The sequence below is a fragment of the Bombus vosnesenskii genome, unplaced genomic scaffold (assembly GCF_011952255.1).
Source record: "Bombus vosnesenskii isolate JDL3184/JDL3185 unplaced genomic scaffold, Bvos_JDL3184-5_v1.1 scf7180000016281, whole genome shotgun sequence".
Taxonomy (NCBI): domain Eukaryota; kingdom Metazoa; phylum Arthropoda; class Insecta; order Hymenoptera; family Apidae; genus Bombus; species Bombus vosnesenskii.
This window is the reverse complement of record NW_022884350.1, coordinates 181,094-204,148: the sequence shown is the minus strand read 5'-3', so window position 1 is coordinate 204,148 and position 23,055 is coordinate 181,094. Positions and strand designations below refer to the sequence as shown.

At 31.0% G+C, this 23,055-nt stretch overlaps 2 protein-coding genes across 10 annotated transcripts; both read right to left on the bottom strand.

Annotated features, from left to right (window-relative positions):
* Positions 1–720: 720 nt before the first annotated feature.
* Positions 721–8,630, bottom strand: LOC117242923 (ras GTPase-activating protein-binding protein 2). Of its 2 annotated transcripts, none has more exons than XM_033509986.1 (9): positions 8,381–8,630; positions 7,234–7,348; positions 6,941–7,121; positions 6,428–6,802; positions 5,901–6,353; positions 5,592–5,778; positions 5,217–5,476; positions 4,978–5,140; positions 721–4,765 (listed from the first exon to the last, which is right to left on the bottom strand). In XM_033509986.1, the coding sequence occupies exons 2-9, from the start codon at positions 7,329–7,331 to the stop codon at positions 4,617–4,619; spliced, it is 1,866 nt and encodes a 621-aa protein (XP_033365877.1). In that variant the 5' UTR covers positions 7,332–7,348; positions 8,381–8,630; the 3' UTR covers positions 721–4,616. The 2 variants fall into 2 exon arrangements, with proteins under 2 accessions (XP_033365877.1, XP_033365876.1); XM_033509985.1 differs by having other exon boundaries at positions 7,234–7,420; positions 8,381–8,629.
* Positions 8,631–11,907: 3,277 nt separating this feature from the next.
* LOC117242918 (RNA-binding protein squid) lies at positions 11,908–22,984 on the bottom strand. 8 transcript variants are annotated; one of them, XM_033509977.1, is made up of 10 exons: positions 22,700–22,983; positions 19,427–19,462; positions 19,117–19,157; positions 18,790–18,917; positions 18,466–18,612; positions 18,253–18,384; positions 17,911–18,136; positions 15,197–15,268; positions 13,313–13,428; positions 12,993–13,114 (listed from the first exon to the last, which is right to left on the bottom strand). In XM_033509977.1, the coding sequence occupies exons 1-9, from the start codon at positions 22,822–22,824 to the stop codon at positions 13,361–13,363; spliced, it is 975 nt and encodes a 324-aa protein (XP_033365868.1). In that variant the 5' UTR covers positions 22,825–22,983; the 3' UTR covers positions 12,993–13,114; positions 13,313–13,360. The 8 variants fall into 8 exon arrangements, with proteins under 8 accessions (XP_033365865.1, XP_033365864.1, XP_033365867.1 ...); XM_033509975.1 differs by having other exon boundaries at positions 17,869–18,136; positions 22,700–22,981; XM_033509974.1 differs by lacking the exon at positions 13,313–13,428 and having other exon boundaries at positions 11,908–13,114; positions 22,700–22,984.
* Positions 22,985–23,055: the final 71 nt, after the last annotated feature.

The following is a 23,055-nucleotide window of genomic DNA, read 5'->3' as shown; positions in this document are numbered from 1 at the left end:
TGTATCTAATGTTCATATAGGAACGAGAGTAAATCAATTTAACCCTTTAATTGAAGTAGTGAAACTTACATATATATTACGACATATATTAAAAAGTGTAGTGGGACTTTCGGAAAGGTATTTATTTGTTTGCACGAAACGAAACATATTGTACGAATTCCGATTTCAATGAAGATATAATTTTTACTTGAAGTAATTACGACAGGAAGGATCAAATAATTCATCCTGCTTCGGAGATAAAATTAGACGAGAAAATATTTGGTTTTTGAAAAGTACATGAAATGTTCTTTTGATCATAACGCGTTTGTTCCAGTTGTTCTAAAAATATTCGTGTTTGCCTTATTATTTACATTCAAGCAAGTCCCCCAATGTATCGCCGCAAACGAGAAGGTCGAAATAGTTTCCCTTTTAGATCTGATTGTTGCGTTTTTCATTGAGAAAAAGTCAATAAGTAGTTGAATGTTACTGATGGAAATTGAGTATTAAGAGGATAAACAACGTTCAAATAAATATTCGGAATTAATAAAATAAATTAATTTAAATAAATTAATTTACCATCGTAAACGATTGCAAATAATAACATTATTTTTATTAAACGTTATTATATATTTATTAAACGTTATTACCGCAGATAATCGGTTCTTGAAGCGTGCAGCTCGGACATTTTGTTGATAAAGAAATGATGAAATATTCCGATAAATAAAGCGATACTAACAGGAGTTGGTAGTAAGGTAGGTATATTATACTAAATGCAAAAAGTTACAATATATTTGATGTTTGTTTTTTTTTTTCATTTTCCTTTAACATTATTTCTTTCCTTTTGTCGTAGTAACGTTGACCATGGTTGTACACACAAACTGGCCTGATAGACCGAAATAAAAATGTATACTACAAAAATTCACAACTTATTCGCCATCCTCTAATTATTATATTGTTATAATTATTTGTGTTTCTTCATATTCCTTTCTTCGTTCATTATATTTATCTTTTTTATTAATTATTATTATTATTATTAATTATTATTATTAATAATCACTTAAAAACGAAAACATTCACACTAAAAATTTGCAGAGCTTTCGTTCAGGTATAAAGAGGTAATCTCGCGTGCACGTGGCCTCTGAACACTTTGTTTTCAATGCGTTTATACGTGAGATGCACACTGATGTATATATATATATATACTGAACGGTACAAATGAACTTACCTAAAGACTGTATATACATATTGAAAATTGAAATAAGAGCAAAGATCAAAGTGCTACATTCTACTCGTCGAGGCTGGAGAAGAAGCTCGTTAAAATACTTAGCCATAAAAATTCGTTATTGTATTTTAACCCTATGATTTAAGAAGGAATAAATTAATCAACTTATTCGATGCGTAGTTAATAGCGTGATTGTTTGGATATATAAAATTTTATATATTATTATTTGTACAATTGAAAATATCATCATACGCAGATATAAAAGGCATATCAGTATTTCAAATGAAACAAGCAATTCGCTATTTTACAATGATCCTTTTTAATGATAAAATTCTTTTACGGATGAGTGGACAATTACGAGCATGCTTCGCAAATATTCTAATTTGTCGACGTAACGAACAATGCGGCCAACTGATTACGCGAAATTACCTCTTTATCCATGACCGAGACAAAGCAGCATCATCGTGACATAATACAAAAGCAACGTTTCATAAACATCGAATTTTGTTACAGAAAAATGATTCCACCGTGTGAAGCTATACGCAACTAAGATTACATATACATTACAGGAAAATTTGTAGAGATAGTAGAATGAACGTCGATCGCCGATGATTCTGCTATATCCCGGACATAACATTTGTAACGCATTCGATTACAAACTATTGCGGATGTTTAATGTAGACTACGTAACAATTTAATGGATCAATAAGAAAGTAAATAATTACTTCTCACATGTTTTCAGCCTTAATATTGTAGCATTTTGTGGTTTAGTCGCCGTGCACTTTGTAATTTCTGGCAAATTTCAACATTCAGTTAATTTATCACCATCAACATATTGTTATCACCTCTGTATTTCTCAGCACTATTAAAAAACAGTTTAATTTCTGTTCGTCTCCTGTATTTTCATCTGTGCACTTGGGTTAGGGCGAGGTGTATACGTACGAGATGGCACATAAATTACTATATGCGCTACCACTGTTTCACGACGATGGTAGTATTGTATTACTTTTTACTTTGCACTTACGATTCTTCTATATTGTTTCAATGTTGGCTTGATAATTTTCTTCTGATTATCCGATGATTTTTAGAACGATCACAATTTACAGAAACAAAAGAACAATATCTCCTGGTTTGAAAAAAGGAAAAAAAAAACACGTGACGAATAGGCCAGAAAAAATATATTGCCCTGTCTCTAATAATCGCAGGACTCATCTTGCAAACTGTTTCTAGAAATTCGAAAATATTTCTGATGCTTTTTTTTCTAATAAACACAATTCTCTCTCGTTCGCTCTAGCTCTCTCTCTCTCATCCTCTCGCTCTCTTTCTCTCCTCTGTTTTATCTGCCCTAGCACCTTTATACGGACACGTGTCGAAAATACAGATAGGAAAATACTATCTACATATTAGGGTACTTATGAAGATACAGGAATCAAAATATTCCTCAATTCCATCTGGTGATATAGAATAAGTGCACGTGCTGAATTTATCTTCTCCATATAAAGGATAAGTTAGATCGACCATCTAATTTCACTAAATCGCTGTTATTACTTCATGCTGGTAAAACTATTCGTTCGTAAGATAACGTGTAGATTGAAAAACATTTAAAAGTGTGCCTTAGCGCCAGAGAGCTGACAAAATCTTCGAAAATGAATATTCATATGCCTACTTTTCGATCTAATTATTGATATGGATTATCTAATTATCGAAGAAAAGAGTCAGGTTAAAGAAGTTTATAAAATCTTCGTACGAACATTTATCACTCTTGATCGAACTTTGAAAAATTTCTATTTATGTATGTATAATAATTACAAGAATAACGCTAATTACGTTAGTAAGCAGAGGAATATTCTTTCATCAATATACATTGTTAATCTTACGAGGTTTTTTGCACAAAGTCAAGCTAAAATTTTGTGTTGTTATAACGGTACTAGGTCTCTTTGTTTTAGCAGCGCACTGCGAGTTCTGCGATCACCAGAGACTATCAAACTAACAGATGTTAGATAATTCTCAATTAGTTTGTTGTATCAACTATGAAATTATAATTTTGAAATAGCATTGCCCTCTTTGTATGACTTTGTATGAAAGAAGACAAGAAACAAAAGACCGATAAAAGGAGTAAAGAGAAAATAAGAAAGAGACGAAGACGAACATAAGAAGAAAAGACAAGAGGCTAATAGGAAAAGATACGCGAGGAATAGAAAAAGGAAATTGAACAAAAATTAGCAGGTTGGAACAAAATAGAGCATAAGCGACACGCGGATGAATTAGAAAACGGCGAGACCAGCTGCAGTCTAAAGGTACTGCGCCACTATCAACCGATACCGGTCGATTGATAGTTGGCCATGTTTTGTGAAAAAATCGACTGTGTCTTTTTGTATTTGCGACCACAGAACAGCCGCAGTTCTCTACTCGTTAACCAACACCGACCAACTACACCTATAAACATTATTGCCGACTTTCTACATGTAGATGGAACGTTACATCGGCAGTCAAGTAAATTAACTCGAGAGCATATGAAGTGTACGGTGATATTCCATAGTTAAAATGATTCGTATCCTCTCGTTTTAATTTCGTTTAGTTTGGCTCGTGACTTATTTATACGACAGCGGAATTCGCACCGCTTATGTCTCCTTAATGCGACTGGCGAACGAAGAAAACTAAAAGAGCGACGTATAACTTTCATGATATTCATCCAAAGGAAAACAAAAGGTACGTTACCGAATCCTAGTTCGACATGTATCTGTATGTGTAGGATCTGTATGATGTATACTTCTAACACTGTCACTTGCTTTTATATATCGCACACGTGCTACGAAGAACACGAAAGAACTTAGTTCGAGTTTTCTTCTGTCACTCTATCACAAAAATTGGCAACAATTTTGTTTCTTGGATGTTGATTTCTAAGAAACGTGGGCTACGTATCAGGAGACAAAATACACCCATATTTCTGGAGAGGATATCACGCGTCGCTCTGTTATACGTACATATGCAAGTGGATGCAGTTCTGTTTTCATCGTAAAGTCTTGTAAATTGCCTGACGTCGATGTATGAAGAACGAACTCGTAGTATTTATTTCATCAAATATTCAACGAACTAAGTTGAACCTTTAATGAATTATTTTACTAAATCATTATTCCTTATCCACGAATACGATAAACTTAGCTTAAATGCGATAATCCGATTATCCTACTCGAGTTCGTATTCCATACAGTTTGAGCTGCGTCATCTATAGTTGTTGCTTGACAAACGGTGCAAGCGATGTTTAAGCGTAAAAGAATAGCGCCTTTAATCACGTTGTGTGGCATACGAGATAGTCCTGGATTTTGTGTTCAAAAATGAGGATGGTAATTATATACCGATGACTTGTTCAAGAAGAAAGAAACTGGGGAGTGCCTCTTCAATGTTGCTTGAAGTATTAGCGGCGATTTTGATAACTTAGATTGTTGGGATTACCAGACTGCCGCATACCACCACCTCCCCTTCCACCATCACCACCTCGTGAAAATCCTCCACGTCCACCTCTCGTACCATGTTGGCCACCTCTCATCATACCTCCGGGTCCACCTATAAAACAAAGAAATATAACATGGTGGTCACACTTATAACTATTTTTTAACTGCAATACAATTATCGCAGCGTTTAATATATTTTTCGTGAATCTTAAAAGGTATTATGGAGCTATTATTCTTTACTTTAACATCTAATTATCTAATTTATATATGCATTTTTACAGCCTTTAAATGTAATTATAAAAAACATCACATGCGTGTGCATACCTGGTCCTCGTTGCTGTTGCTGCTGTTGTTGTTGTCCTCCCATTGCTCTCATATTGCCATCATTAGAATTCAATCGACCACCGCTACCTTCCATCGTTCTCGGCTTAACTTTCTTTTCTTCCACATTTAGCTTTTGTCCATTTTCAGCAGGATAATAAATCGGCTAAAATTAACGATAAAAAATTAATCCTTTTGTACGTTATATCTTGTATATGTTATATCCATACATATAAACTAACCAAATTCTGTAACACTTTGCTAACGACCTGTTGGTCTTCGAAAGTGATGAATCCATAATTAGGCACTTTTCCCGTGTTATTTCCCTGTGGCCCCTTGCATCTATCATTTGATTTACTGTGTATACGCAACTCTACTACCCTACCATAAGATTCAAACACTTGACGTAAATCATCTTCTGATGCATTGTGCGGTAAATTCCCAAGGAATAGTTGGTGGGCATCACTATATTGACTTTGTCTTGTACCACGACGATCGCCATCTAAAGAATTCATTACTTATTTACTTATTTTACAATATAGTAATGTGTGTGACTAATGTAAATAACACGTAGAAAATAAATATCTTTTAACAATGCTAATATGAACTACATTTACCTCGTTGTACTGCTCCTCCTCTCGGAGCTCGCTGTTGCTGATGTTGTTGCTGTTGTGGCTGTTGGTTACTAACTCTATGAGTCTGTTGTTGAGGCGTAGAAACACTAGTTGTTATAGACAGTGCAGGTCCACTACTAGTTGGATGTAGTGGCGATCTATCGTCTAAACGCAAGTTCGTCATTGGAGGCTGAGAACAGATGTTACAAAGCAGTTTATATCTATACTTTGTCGACATCTGATTTGTATAAATTACACAATAAGCAAAATCTTAATCGTTAAAAATAACTATTACAATTATAAAATACATACCGGTGACATAGACAATTTGGGAGCTTGAGGACTAGTAGCGCCAGTAGTACTGGGGAATGATTTCACAAGATTAGCGTATGTTTTCGGCCCGCTACTAGTCACACTTGTATTTGCCACTTGATGTTCTGGTTCGGATTCTTGTACAGAAGCGGTAAACGTTTCAGCCTCAGGTTGTTCACGACTCTCATTTGATTGAGCTTGCGGCTCATTTTCTGTTTGTTGTTGTTGTTGTTCGGCTGCAGGATCCAGTTCCGTTTCTTGTACAAATTGTGTTTGTGACGTAGGTTCTGTTATATATTGATGCTGCTGTGCTGGTGGTGGAGGTGGTTGTTGTTGTTGCTGCTGCTGCTGCTGTTGTTGTTGTTGTTGTGGTGGTGGTGGTGGTTGTTGATTAATTAATGGTGCTTCTTCATGAACCGAACCATTTAATACCTGTTGCATTACAGGATGTACCTAAAATAACATATATAATGCACAATATAGTATACAATATTATTTAAATAATTATATTTTAGGATAAAACTAACATGAGTCTGTTGCGGTGGTGGTGCATAGTATATTTGTTGCTGTTGTTGAAGCACGGGTTGTTGTGCGGGAATAAGCGGAGGTTGAACTTGAGGTTCAGTAGATGTAGCTGGTGTTGAAAGCTGCTGTCCACGATTTTGATGTTCATCTTCCTCTGGTTCAGAACGCGCTCCCTCCTCCCCTTCCCTCTCTCCAGGCTCACCTACACCTCCTTCTACACCACCCACATCTGTTTCTTCTTCATCAGGAAAGATCAAATCTTGGTAACGAAATATATCATTATGTACATAATATGTTTTTGGTGCTTGTATAGCTAACACAAATGTTTGTGTAAAACGACGCATTGGTTGTCCAGCATTAGATAGTTCTCCTGATACCTATAATTCATATATAATTCAATTAATACAAATAAATTTAGTATGTATTAGTCTCATAATTTTTAGTATTAGGTACTAATTAATACCTTAAATGGATATAAAAAATTTTTTATAATCTCTGTTAATAGTGTCACTTACTTGCACGACAACACCATTTTCAAGAGTGAGCTGTGAATCAACTTGGCTTATTTTAGCATGACAGTCTCGGAAATTTAGTTGTTGAATTTTTTGATGTATTTGCTTTTGACCAATTGCAGGAGTCGATTCTCGATTGGAATCTAATCCTCCATGCACGAAGGATGAATGTTGATTATAGAATCTGCAATAATATTAAATATAATAATACAAAAATATTTTAATTTTGCATTGTAGCTTTTTCAACATTTTTTTTACATTTAAAGAGGTATTTTTTCTCTCTTTCTTTCAATTACCTATGAAGATGTGCAGGAGCTTGATTAAGTAAAGTATAATATTGTCGGACAAATTCACGACCGACATTCTGCGGAGAAGGGGATGCCTCCATGACCATTTTCTTATCCCTAACGTCTGAAATAATACTTTGCTTAAATAGCAACAGAAATTTTATGTGGTAATTATGAAAATTGGAAGCTTAGATGCCTGTAACAAAAAAACATACCTGTAATGTTTATAGATGTATCATACTGTTTGTATACATAAATTATATCTATCTATTTTTTGTCACAATATAAGTATAATAATATATAAATATATGTGTAGTTCAAAGAAAAACAGATTAAATTGATCATGTATGTATTGTAAAAGATATACAATATACTTAAAACTACATTAATGTTTACATATTAAATAACTTATCACATTTATATATAAACATAAAATAAACATAGGAACTAAATATTGGAAACAAATACACAATATAATGAGATAAAAATTGTAAATATGCACATCAATCAAAGTGGCTATCTATGGATATCACATGAGAGCGATGTGCTTGGATTAAAAATGGTCATAAATAAAATATTTTTTCTGAAGTAATTGATTCATCAATCGAACCTATAGTATTTCTATAAAGATTGATACAATAATCCTAAAACATAAATATATGAGTGTTAAAACATGTAATTTCAGTAATTTGTACATTAAATTGTAATCAGGCGCGCGTACAGTCTAGTCTTGATAGAACATGTGCTCGCGTAAGTACAAAAATAACAGGAATCTTTGTTGCAAAGCAGTTACTTAAAAACAAAAAACTGTAGATCATCTCTCAACTCGTGTGCTGCGCGAAGTGCGAGGTCGAGGGCAAGGGGGCCGCCCGGTTGCATGAGCAAGCATGGCGATTTTTCTTGATCTAAGAAATGGTAACGCTAAGCTCTCAATATAAAATTTTAGCAAAATGTTTCGATAAGTAACATAAAACATGAGTATCGAAACGTTCAATGATTTGAACAATAATTTACGAGCAACAAATATCGTTAATTCATGAACACTTTTCACAGTCTCGTATCATGCTTGCCTTCCTGGTTCGTTCCGAGGTCTTCTCTGTGAGAAGTCGGATGAAAGAACATCGGCAAAGCCGATCTTATGGCGTTGTACACTCACCCAATGGAACCACTTATGCGTGACACAATTCACTGCTTTCCCGGCAAAACGAGATGCTGCGACGAAAACAGAAAGTTTCTACGAGCAACAACAGTTCACAATAATGTTAATTATAAAAACAGTTCAATGTATGAGTCCTCCAAGCACCTTGATGTCAGCACATGCAGCGGAACCTGCACAGAAACACCGGTCGTATAAAGATAAACGACTCTCTTACAGAAGCCAAGACCTTACTCGTGCTGTGCGGGTTTTACAGGAACTACATCATCAATCGAACAAATTCCAGAAGGGCATTTCCTTGCGTATACTACGTCGCTGATTGGCTATTTCAGTTCTGCTATGAAAACAGCCAATTACAATTTAGATTAAATAGAAAAATTCTGTAGACAAATAAACATGCTATTGGTCCAATAATACGATCCGTTCTACTGGAACTTATACGTTATTGGGTGATTTATTAAATGACTTATTTTAGAATTATAATTCATTATAGAGTATAAATTATTTTGAATAAACAAGAACAATACAATTAAATGACAGGTTTATTTGTTATATTGAAAATACTAAAATTGCGAATAAAATGATTATATTAATAATAATATAGTTTATAAGTCTTATAATTTATTGCTTTAAATTTTTACTATTTCTTTTACCTACATTATATGTATGATAAATAAACACAGTTATCTTTTATTGCCATCTGGTGATAGAGCATCAAACTATATATTAAGTGTGTTAAATATAAATTAATTAATTTTTATACATATGTTTTCTTTATAACGAGTATGAAAATGTTCTTTCATTCACATATTACAAATAAATAGGAAATCAATATACACACAAATGAAAGATGGGTATAAGAAAACGTTTCATAATAAAATTCATTAAAATATCACTTTTGTCTTTTTTTCTTGAAAATCTATTTATAACACTTTTATTTAGTTATTATTGGAATCACATTATTTGACAATAAATAATTACATAGAATTATAGAGACATAATACAAAACTAGTATATATACATGCAGATAAATCATATTGTAAATATTCTACTACAGACTAGATCATCTAAAAAGTTAATATCTTTCTTGATGCAAGCTTAATTTTCTGTTGGTCCATGAGACATTATTTTAACAAATCTTAAATGACTTATATTATTTATTGTTAGATATACTTCAAATCTACATGTTTTAGGATTCATCGGCAACTGTTTCTATTTCTCTATCTTCTGACATTTGTAGAGTATGACTTTGTAATCTGGACAAACTCTTCTCTTTCGGAATGTAACATTTTGCATGCAGTACACTTATCTTCAAGCACAAACATATCACAAAAAAGATATTTCATTTACTCAAAGTCTTGCTCTAAACATGGATAATAAGTTAAATTACTTATTAGACAGACATTGTATGTTATTTGCAAAAGGATAATGGCATACTAGAAACTGTACATTAATAAATAAATGGTAGATAAGATATATTTTTTTCTATTGTTTTTATCTGAAATAGGAGATTTATAATCATTCTGCTGACAGCAGAAAAATCAGTGGTGTAAAGAAAAGAGATGTATAAAAATAAAGCAGGTTTGAAATTAAAACTGTAAAGGAAATTTTATATGTACAATTTGTTTCTAAAAATTAATTGAAATACGCTAAACATTGCTAAAGACGTGGTAAATGCTAATCACTTAGTAACTTCTTTTAGGATTGTGAAATATCCTAAAATATACAATGATGAAAATAATGTATTGAAAATTACATACAATTATATAGAAATATAAATTAAAATTATGTCAAAATAGGGTAGTAAAGAAGGGTGGATACAATAGTAAAGAACATATACATAAATTCGTTTATATATAATTTTTACAAATTTGCACTACATATATTTTTGTTTCAATACATATTTTTGCATTAATATTATACATACGTCTTCATTTATGTTCCTAACAACACACAAATTCATATAACAAAACAAATAACAAATTCAACCAAATAACAAAATTCATCTGTTATCGACCAATCATCGCCACATGCGTAGTATTTCGTTACCCCTTTCCGGACACAAGTTTGAGCTTAATAGATTTGTACTCCGTCCTTTTAATTCCTACATTCATGACATAGTATGTAATTTTTTTTATTACAGTACATATGTTTAATGCTATTGTAATGCTACGATAGAACGGCTGGAAATACTATTGTAATTATTTTTAGATATCGACAAATGTAGTTTTATTTTATTGTACGTTCACTGCAGATAAAACATTTAAAAATTATAACTTATGGAAGATCGCCAAAGAATAACTATTAACCGATTATACTTTTTATAATGTGATGAATATATATACTGTAGCTTTTATCCATATCATATAACTCTGGTATTCTATAACTATAATTTGGTATTCTATAAATATAATTAATAATTGACAATGATAAATGCAATCTCAGTACTACAATACAAATAATTGGGAATCGCTAATCAATCAAGTACATTTTAGAACCAAATTATTTGATAATTATTTTTACTGCAAAACAATATTATTAAATCAGAAACGATGATATGAGACGTTTTCTTAAATGTGGTACAAGTGTGAAATACTTTATATATGTATATTGTATATATATAATATTATATATATAATATTGTATATATATATATATATGTATACACACAAACAAACACAACATGTAACACTGGGCAATACCTACATCAAACTTTATGAAAACAAGAGTTCCCAATATTTACGAAACACTTGCAGTTTTTAAATTCATGCTTTTAATAATTTTGTAGTATTATATTTTTTAACGTTCGAAATAAAATAATTGTTAATTTTTAAGGTTTAGTAGTAATAAAACAAAGCATAGAATACATAATATATTTAATTATATAAAGTACACAAATGAAAAGCTTTCATAAAATTTACATACCAAAGAATTTTTATACATAAATAAAAGAAATTTAATTGTTCTGTGAAAAACTATGATGAACATCTATGCGATATTACATTTAATCTAATTCTTCATGCCTTTCTACAAATAAATTTCATGATATTATTTTATGTATATTTATAGTTCCAATTAAATTTTATAAAATTTTACCTGACATGAAAGTTGTTCAAAAATTCTTTGATTTGTCTTAACAACCAAAATATTTCGCAACACAGAACGAAAGTATCAAATTCCCCATTTTATATATACATCAAGATAGAAATTCTTTTTTACAATTTTAATACAAATTAACAAGAAAAAATTTTTTACTGAATATGATACATGGAAAACTATACATAAAATTTAATAACTTAAAATGTATACTCTTTTAATTAGTGAAAAATTTAGATTAAATATAGCTTATTTTCTATAGTATAATGTCAGACAATAGGACTTTATACAATACTATTTACTTAAAACGTTTAATATTGTTAAGATTGCGTTTTGTACATTTCGCTTTAATTGTGAAATTAAAAAAAGGCAACATTATTTTTTGTCTAATTTTTTTTAATGTAATACTTTTGTGACATAGAACAGTGTTGAATTTGAGAAAAATACAATATTTTCTTTTAGTTTAAAAATCTTATTACGATGTTTTTTGCCTAGAATGAAACTATCGGTATATAAATATAATGTATGTATGTGTTGTTCTTGAGTGTAGAGTAAAAACTGAAAGAATATCTAGAGCTCGATGCACGTACTGTGGTAGAATCAGCAAAATATTGTTTGTAATACAAATTCACTAAATCTTTGTGTCAGTCTTATTTAAATCTAATGTATAGATGTTTATCACTATATTTTAAAGAAGTATTGTGTACATACTGTTTTCCAAAAATTAAATTATTAGGATCGGTTAACACAAATACAAACATACGCGGTATATATTATGTACACAAAATCAATTTATTTTATCCTATTTTTCTTACCAATAAGGAAGCAATAATCTTTTTACCTCATTTCATACCTCACACAATCATTATAAACAATTCGGTACTTTTCATTTTTGTCTTATCATAGCCGTGTAAAAAGTACATTGCCTGCTTACTTTTCTATAGTGGGTTTCTTCTTATTAAGTTTAGTTTATAAACAAATTATAATAATCTTATTGTTAAAAATAGGGACGTAGGTACTTCTCTGCAGTCCCAAGCGATGGATGAGAAACTTGATTCTTCCTAATATATCTGTATTTAAATTATTTCCTATCATCTTCTGCTTTCCCATTTGCACAAAAATATTACGTTACAATATTTCATTGTAAGGCATCTTGTCTATACGTTTGGAATAATTATTACGCCAGCATTCATACCATTCCATATGTGTATTAACAGAATATTAATAATTTGCAAACGTATTGCGATGTGACATTGCCTTACTCTGAACAACGTAACGTATACTAACGGTAAAAAAATTAATGATAAATAAGATGAAATGAGATAGAGGACCAATGTAAAATATGAAGTATTTTTTACTTTGTACAAAAGGGTAAACGAGAGATGGAAGAAAGCATTGTGTACCTATATGTATATATATATAATATATATATGTATATATGTTTGCTTTTGTTGTCTTGATAATACAGATGTATTGCTAGACGCAAAATGTGAAGCTATTACAGTTTTTGTCGTGATTCCTGATGATTCATTTTATTTTGCGGCAGTAGTCTGCGTTGTTGAAAATCTTGCTGAAAGTGGCGTGGTTTAATGGAATGATGATTTAACGAGTTATGAGATTTGTGGATGGACAGGAAACCTGAAAAGAAGAATAAATATTCAAATGTATTGCATTGTATTGTTTGTGTATAATATTTATATTACATCTTTTTAAATATTTTTAATATGTAACCACATGAAACCATTTTGGTAACATTAAACATAAATGACATTGGAAAAGGAAGAGAAAGGTTGTTGAGACTGAACTTATAGATGTCAGGAAGCTATGATGACTCACCAGCGGTTACAATGCGAATTGCATTGCGGTCGCAATGAATGATTTCCATTAATAGGGTTGGTGCCTTTGGTTCTGACGACCACCTCCCCTCTGCTTTCCGCCGTAGCCTGAGCCTCCTGAAACAATATCCACGATGTACGTTAGTCCAGCAACTTGGATATATACCCCCGCTTTCTTCCTCCCGCCGTTTTTTGAAGAAATTACAAATTATTGACCACAAAACGGTTCATTTGTAGAAATTACCGCACGCACACTTCTATTAATAACAGAATAAGGTACGAAACAATATATAAAGTAAAGACTAACGTAATGGATATAAAACTACGAAGAATCTACATAGAGGCTACAGGCTAAGGTAGTAAGCTGCAAGGCTGCGTTCTGATTCATACTCTCCTTTTCTCCTTACACATTTCTGGGATCTGCATATGCTGAAATACTAAAATTTTCATATTGCGATACTGTGTACATACTTAAACAAATTTCAAATTACTTAAATAATTTACAATTACTTCACTAAGACTTTACTTTATACTTATATTAATAGTTCTTATATACTATTACCAAAATATAATTTATAGATATATCATTAATGTCATAATAACAGTTTGTTGTTTTTATCAAATAACCAGAAATGTTTAAGGTTAAGGATATGAAAAATGAAATAAAGATGAAAATGAATTTAATACCAGCATGAAAAATTTCAATTATTCATTTTTCTTTGAACTTTAATATGCACCATATTGTACGCATGAGATATGACATGCTTTTATATGTAAGATATATATTTCACTTATTATCAAATATATCTTCTATATATCTTACATATATCTTTCAGATATATAAATTTCACACACACATACATATATACGAATGGTGTAATGACATTTTAGACTATGAGTAATTCGAAATAACACAATCACTTGGAAAATCTTATTAGTATATTAGAAATATATATAGATTACTCAGAATGATAAATTATATATACTCTTAAAAATTATGAAACTATCTCAATATATGCAGAGAGAAACTTTGTCTCTCAACACTTTCTTTAACCAAAATTTTATTACTAATAATACCAAAATATTTTAGCATTCACACATTAAGATTTATGAATTTATGAAATTGTACGATTTTCTAAATAAAATTTCTTGTATATTACAATTACATAGTTTGTGTTAATTCAAATAAAGTATGGACTACATATATATTAACACATTATTTTATTTCTTCTTAAAACTATGATATATCAATGTCCTTCCTAGTTTGTTCTTAGTATATGTGTAAACCAAGAATTTTAATTAATTTAGAATAAATTTTTCGTATTTAATTAATTTCTATTCAATAAAATGATAAACACTTCTTCATGAATTTATAATTTGAATTATCCTTAAATAAGTACGATACTTGTACAATAAAGTATATATGAAAATGTATGATATTTCTTTAAACATTATCTTTTAAAAGTGGTTAAAGAAAATAAGACAAGTGCATATATATTATAAATATTGAGAAATAGAAAAAAAGCTATTTCTAAAAATATGTGGCAGGAATGGAGTATTTACATTTAGGTTACACAATAGTAAATATTTATGTATTTAATAATATATATCAGTAATTGCTGAAAATTCGTTATTTTCATTAGTATTGTAACTATAAAAATAATAAAATATCAATTTCATATGCTCACACGTACATGTACACACATACTTAGAGAAAATAAAGGGAAATAATGAAGGATAAACATAAACAAACATAGGAGGTAAAATAATGGTGATGAAAAATAATTGATGAAATGAATGTGAACTTAGAAAGTGGATTTCTGCTAACAAAGTAGGGCACGTTTGGGAAAATACAAAACAATAGAGAAGGAACGCTAATGCGTACCTTTACCGCGTGCACCACCGCGCCCACCACTGTAGCCACCATCGTAACTACCACCGCCATAGCCATAGCCGTCTGCGTTTCATGGAACACACGGTATAAGAGACAAATGGGGTCAGTATTAACATGGACCGGCAATTGTGTATAGTATAATCTATGATACCAATAAAAATTATCGCCGGTACACAAGTATGTGTGTAACACAATTATGTAAATTTGTATGATCTTAGTAAATTTAAGCTTTAAAATTAAATATTCTCGAAAATATAATTTTAAATGTTATATTAAATTAATATTTATATATATTATATGAATTTTTTAAAAAATACTATTTAATAATATTAAAAGATAATTTTATCTTCCAAAGGGTTCATTGTTTGCACATCTAATAGTAATATAAGTGCAGAGGCTGTTCATAAACTCATGTATCAAAAAAGATTACAATTGATTTTATTTACCGTTAACACGAAGTGGCATGCACTTAAATTTTTTTATGACAAGAAAGTTTAGTGTAATAATTTAATTATTTGCCACAGTCCCAGGAAAAAAGTGTGTGCAGGGTCGAACACGCAAATAGATAAATATAAATTCAATGTGGACTTGCTATTGTGTTTCTCAACATTTACTCTTATTTGGCGTATGCAATAGGAAATAATTTTATAAATTGGTTTATAGTGTAAAAAATGTTTCTCCGTTTCAAATGATTTTGTTCGTTTTCTCTCATAAATGAACTAAAAGTCATGCTAAAAACAATGTAACGTAATTAATAAAATAGATCAAACACAATGATTGCAAGTATCGATAATTCATTATTGTTGAGGAGTGTGTTAGTTTTTTCATGAATGAAGTGGTTATGTGAAATGTGGAAATATGTGAAAGCATGCATATTAGGAAACGTGGCAGGACTTGAAAGCAAGGATTGGAGGTTTAATATTCCATATCATACGACATTATCCTGTATAGTTTTGCTTTAATGTTCTCCACACATTTCAAGTTCACATATAACTATGTTACAGTGACTGCGTGTGTTTTGAAGTCAGCGAGTCTGCAGAACTTATAGTAAAGATAAGAAATGTAAAAAAATTAATTTATTCCACGAATTCACAGACATCAATCAGTGAACGTATGAAATTAGTACTCTTATGTACATTTACTGAGTGAAATGATCTATTATAATATTTATGTTGTTAGAACAAAAGAAGTTAATCGAAATGTTTGTACACTATTTACCAATTAAATATACGTAAAGAAATTAACTTTTTTTAAAATACCACATTGAACTATAGTAATTCTTAATCATCTTCACACATTCACTGTTACATATTATATGATATCCTGCTTTTCTGCGTTTAATGTGGTTCATATGTATGTGTGTATATATATGTATATATAAGTCAAATATTAATAAGGCATTAAAAAGTTTAACTTAGGAAGTTGTTAAAATCAATAAGTTAGTTGATCACAGCTCAAAAACAGCCAACCCTCTGGAAGTAGGGATTTACTTTTCGGATTATGCTTTCTTTATTCATGCGCAATAAAATTTTCTTTCGTAGCCAAAAAAAAAGGGAAAATACGTATTATACATACTTAGAGGTAAAAAAACATAATCCGAACGTACTTCCTACGTATCTGAGCTGCTGGTTTACTTTCTTAGTTCCGTATTTAATTTTAATTTAGAAATATCAACACTCAATAGACATTTTCAATAATATTCGTAAACAATCAGTAAACATAAGTTTAATGTAAATAATTTTAAAGTCAAGATATCGCTGATCTGCCTGCAAACCAGCGCTCAATTTTCAACATTAGCCATAAATGTAATATATCACATCAATTTTATATCATTTCAAAATATAACTTAGTCATATAGTACTAAGTTAGTATTATATTATGTTGAGGCAAATGATTTAAATTTATGTAATATAAATAAAAATTTTCTATAAGATTTTACATAAAGCAAAATTTTATAGGAGGTATGGGTAATTAAAACTTCGTGTCAGGTAATTTTGAAAACCTTCTCGACATGACTGTTATTTTCAAAATTCGTCCCATATGTATATGGCTTAAAACATTTACTTTGAATATGAACTATCATTTTTAATAATACTATGATGAACTCTAGAATTTATTAATTTATTTAAACTTATATTTGCTAATATTATTAATCAATATTTATTAAGTTACTTCACAGAAACTCAATTATTTGCTGTTAATACTAATCAATTCTAAAACAAATATTGTGCTGAACTTTTTAACTTGTTTAACAGGAAATATATTTTGCATTCTATAAATTAAATAACTTTCTAATTTCCGGTAAAAAAAACTGTACTAATATTTGTTATATCGAATGATTTGTTGAATGTCTAGAATCTCAGTTATTTCAACATATACATAACATTATTGAATTTTAAAAACTTTAATAAGTTGAAATTTTACCATAGATTTATATAAGTTACAGCAAAAAATAAATCAAATGCATGAAGAAAGAAGCTAAGACAACAAATGTAGCAACGACAATTTTAATATTACGTTTGTTTACCGAATACATTGGGACGATAGCAGTAGAGAATTATCTGCTATTGATTATTATAAAAAAGAGAAATTAAATTCTTCAATATAATCCTACACAGCGATAAGCGCGTGTAAGTTCTTTTAGTAATAATCAATAAAATTACCGTATCCACTGTAGTCGTAACCACCATAGCCGCCGTACCCACCGCCGTAATAATCGTAGCCTCCTCCGTATCCATCATAGCCACCGCCATAACCGCCTTGACCGTAACCGCCGCCATATCCACCTCCGTATCCGCCTTGACCCCAGCCACCTTGACCGCCAAAACCGCGACCTCTACCTCCCCTACCACCACGGCCGCCTCGACCACCAGCGCCACCACGCATTCCCCCCATACCATCAGGTTTAGGTGTTGCTTTCTTCACATCGACCTATTTAATATATTGAAATGCATTAGTAGGATCGTCAATATGTATAACATTTTTTCTAAAATTAATTATTTTATTTATTGGTATAAAACCTGGTATAAAATTAGTATAAAACGTACCTCTTTACCATTAATTGTTTGCTTAGGAGTTTTCAGCAATTCGTTTACTACTTGTTCAGATTCGAATGTAATAAAGCAGAAACCTTTCCTTTGGTTCTTTGTCTTGTCAAATGGCATTTCTACCTCAACAATCTATAACATTTAATTTCATCGTATTTTTTTCTAATGGGCATAAACGTTTATAGTGACAAATCAGAAAACTAAGATACTTACTGTTCCAAATTGAGAAAAGAAATGCTTGATATCATCATCTGACAATTCTGTTGAAAGACCACCAACAAAGACTTTGCCATGTCTAGCCTTTGCTTTCTTAGGATCAACTTTCTTATTATTAATTATATGATCGCCGGCTGCCATGATCTGAAACATAAATAATCTTCATGAAGACTCTCATTATTTAGAATTTGCATGATTAGTTCTAATAACTTATTTTCAGCAATTGGAATTACATCAAATAATGTCAGTAGCAGAACTGGATAAATTTATCATCATATCAGTTTTACTTTAATGTGTAACTATTGGTTTTATTAATTTTACCTTATCTAATGATTCGGCTTTAGCAAAAACGATGAAGGCAAATCCACGCGACCGTCCGGTATTAGGATCTGTTTTGACATTGATACTTTCAATGTCTCCATATGTACCAAAATGATCCCTTAATTCCTCTGTAAATTAATGTTTATTTAAAAATGTTAGGTATTGAATTCTTTAATTATTTATACTACTACATTTATAACATAAAAACTCAGTATTAAATCTAGTCTCATATGACTTGTCATCTGAAGGTGTCCTAAGTAAGTAACATCATAGTTTGTAAATAGCTTGTAAAGGACTATAATTCTTAAAATGAAAAATAATACTCACTGTCTGTAGTCTCCCAGCTTAAGCCACCCACAAATAATTTCCTGTAAAAATAAAAATAAAATAAGATTTGAATTAAATTAAATAATTTTTTTATGAAAATAAAATAAAATATCAATTCTTGAAATTTTTCAAAATTTCGTAATTGCATAACTATTCATTTATAAATAATTTAATGCTAATAACATATTTTAATTTATACATCTTACAATGTATTTAAAACTATTACAATGCAAAAACTATTTGAGAAACGTTTATTTTCATTTTCATATGCAAATTAGAGTGAAGAAATAATAATGAAAAAAGAATGTACCTATCATTTAAAGAATCCTGATTACCTCCAGTTGACCTGCAAAGCAATGTAATGTATGTTATTATAACGATCTTGAAATTTATATAAATTTTTAGGACTAAGGTTGAAGCAAAAATTTAAGTTTTGTTACAAATTATTTCCATTTATATTTGAAAAAGGAGTTTGACTTGACCCCTGGAAAAATTAGAACAAACGTTAAAATATTAAAATTTAATATTGACAATATATAAGAAATGCAATAGTAGTATATCATTTGGAAAAAGGGCACTGGATAAACTTTTAAAGACATTTTGGTAAGGAATTTTATTTAACAGGTAATGTATGCAATTTATTAAATGCTTCTTATGTATATAAATATAAATATATACTCATGTATAAATGTAATCTACAATTGATTAAGTGACCTACATTAATGTCTACTTTAAAATTTGGAAGAATAAATAATTTTGCAAAACTAAAATTATCTTAATTTCATAGTTATGATATTAATATGGACACAAAAATACCTAGAATAAATTAACTCACTAATACAATCTTATATGAAAATTGTGCGTTTATCCTTAGTAAGAAACATAGGATTATATGAAACAACCATCAGAAGACTGCTTTGCACACCACATAGACCTTGATTTGAACTTCAGATAGATGTGTTTATCAACAAAAATTAAAGGAAAAAACTTGGAAAAAAGTAGATATGTAAAAATTAACGCATTGAGAGAGCAAAGTACTTTTCACGATGTTCATGTGAACTCGAACAATAGTTATAACTCCAGTTGACATACAGCTGCTCCTAAAGGAAATAAGATTTAACTTTTCCAAGTTGAACTCTGACTGCTGATTGGCCCAAAGAATTGACATATGGTAGATAGACTGCAACTCTATTAAAAAGCTAAAAAAATTGTTTCCACATTACAAGTTAATGATGGTCACTTCTTGATACTTTTTAAATATCTATATATGCACACAATATTTTATGTTTATTTATAGTATATTTATATATGTATAGTATTTCTCTCTCTTTCTTTATTCATCAGCAAAATATTATATTTCAAGTCCTGATATACTTTTCAGCCTTTTCATATACAAATATAACAAGCTGCAATATTTTTCACTTTTCTCGCAGTGTGATGATAGTTGTCTGTACTTAGATTGATCTTTTCATATATCATCTAGGGCTGGTGATAAATACCGTAGGCACCAGTCACTCGCCGGTAATCAGTTGTTGGTCGGGTCACGGTTAGCCGGTTGCGAGCCGCCCGCCATAATCGCACTGGGTCGTTTGCCACCTGCAGATCAAGCCACATAAACTGGGTTAATGGCATTCCGACCTATCGGAGTTTTTCGCTTTGGCCCTAGTGACTCTGTGCTTTGATCACGCCCAAACAGCATTGACATCTGATCAGAAATTACTCTACGCGTGACCCAGCAGGCAAGTGTATGTCTGTGCGAGACTTATTGATCTGACGTAATTGACTCGACTTCCAGTGCTTGTGTTGTGACGAAACATGACGGACTTGAACTTGACGTAGACTTCTCACAATAATTCAGACTCAGAAGTCAATCATAAGGCTTCACGGTTCAGTTCACAGATCCCAGGTAAGCGTACATATTGTCAATCATGAAGAATTGACTAACCAGAATTCTGCTGCAATGAATCAATGAGGAAGACTCAGCTGGCCAAAAATGCATTTCAAAGTTTATGCTCTATAAAAATATTACAATTATTATTTGTGTAATATGTAGAAATTTTTATCATTGATGAAATCACAACTTGTCTTTATCAATTACAAAACTAGAATAGAATTAACTAGGAAGGAGAGCAGAAATAAGGAGTTTACAAAAAATTACAAAATTTTAAACAGATAAACGTATACCTCGCAACAACAGCACATATAAAGTTACAATATTTATAATTCTTATATGTATATAGTTACCTTATCATAATTTTGCAATAAAGAACATGCAATACTTAATTTTGTTTTTATTTTTACTTGTATATTAAATTGATATAATAAACAAGGAAATGCCAGTTTTCAGTTATTTATTTTTGTTACCTTATGTATAGATATCACGTCCCTCAACACACATTTGTACTTTCATTATGGGTGAGAGGAAGCATACCTCCAAATTCTTCATACCTTATATATATAATGATTTTATATTTTGTACTCAACATTTATACAACCCTTTGTAACATGAGAATTTGAAAATTCATATATATTTTACTAAATTTGAAGGTTACATCTTCTTTCCCGATATCAATTGAAGTAGTTCTACAAGTTACAATCTAAAGTAGCTTACCCATTTTGCAAAAACATACCCCAAACTATGTAAGAGTTTGTGACAATCCAAAGCTGTAGGGATACAAAGAAAAAAAAGTCGAATCCCTTAGGTATAGAACTAAAAATGCTGTGATAATAGTAAGAGAATAAGAACGAACGTACAATGCGATATTATAAAATATTTACATAGACTGTGTCCGTACATCAACATTGACATCTAAACTCGTCGATGAGCAAATCGTCCAGCTTGAGATCTCGTTACGCTGAAAAGGGGGAAAGGCAAGGTGCTGTGCCCACCAGCCACCAAAAATCCTTATAATCTATTAATATTTCTAAATATCACGACAATACTAAATAACCAATAATTATTGCGCATTACCCTCCCTGAATAATCTACATACTCATATTTACGTAATATGTATATTATTTAGTGTTTTGGTTTGACGCATAAATGCGTGTTGTGTGTGAAAAACACGAGGACGTGATACGATATGTAATGGTAACAAAAAATTGAAGAAAGCGAGCCCAAGCAAAGTGTATCAAATCTATCTATGGAATTCCTTGACTTGATATAAAAAATTGATTTTTCTGTGAGTTTACTTTACAACAATGCGTGGGCGCGCCCTTTCTAAACTTGCGGCCGGCATTCCTTTTAATTTGACCGACTCACTTCCTTTTCTTATTTGTTGTTTCTTTTCGAAAAAAAAGATTGATACCTAGGATTTCTTTATACTGCAGCAATACAAAAGAAGTTAACTGCAATACTAGGAACGCTCGCTTTAGAATCGATGGGAACGGATTACGATTTTCGGGATCTCGCGCATCCGCCATTTTGTCATCGCGACAATCGTATCGCACAAAGCAACTCTCGTTTGGAAGCTTTACTACATATTCCCGCGCGTTCAAAGTACCAAATGAATCGAAGTCGATAGTTTCGTAGAACAACGATTGATTTAATTGCAAGATCGAAATTTAAGACGAAAAGGGTTACCTGTCCTCCTGTGATTCTTGGCCATTTTCTGCGGCGTCCCCGCCGCCGTTCTCTGCTTCGCCGTTCTGCTCGAAGTTTTGATCGGCAATATCTTCGCTGAAGTCCTTGTTCTCCTGATCGGCCATTATTTATTCTACTTTTTTTTTATTTTAATAAAACACTTAAAACACAATTATAAATCGCGCTTTAACAAATAATTAAATACACTACACGAGCTAACAACACTCTCACGTCCGTACTGATCGACCGCCAAATGGAGAAGGAAGAGGTACGACTTGCGCTCCTTTTGACTCAGGAGATTCCGCGCAAAGCATCATGGAATCTCTTTTACTTCCCCCCTTACGGCTCTCTCAGCC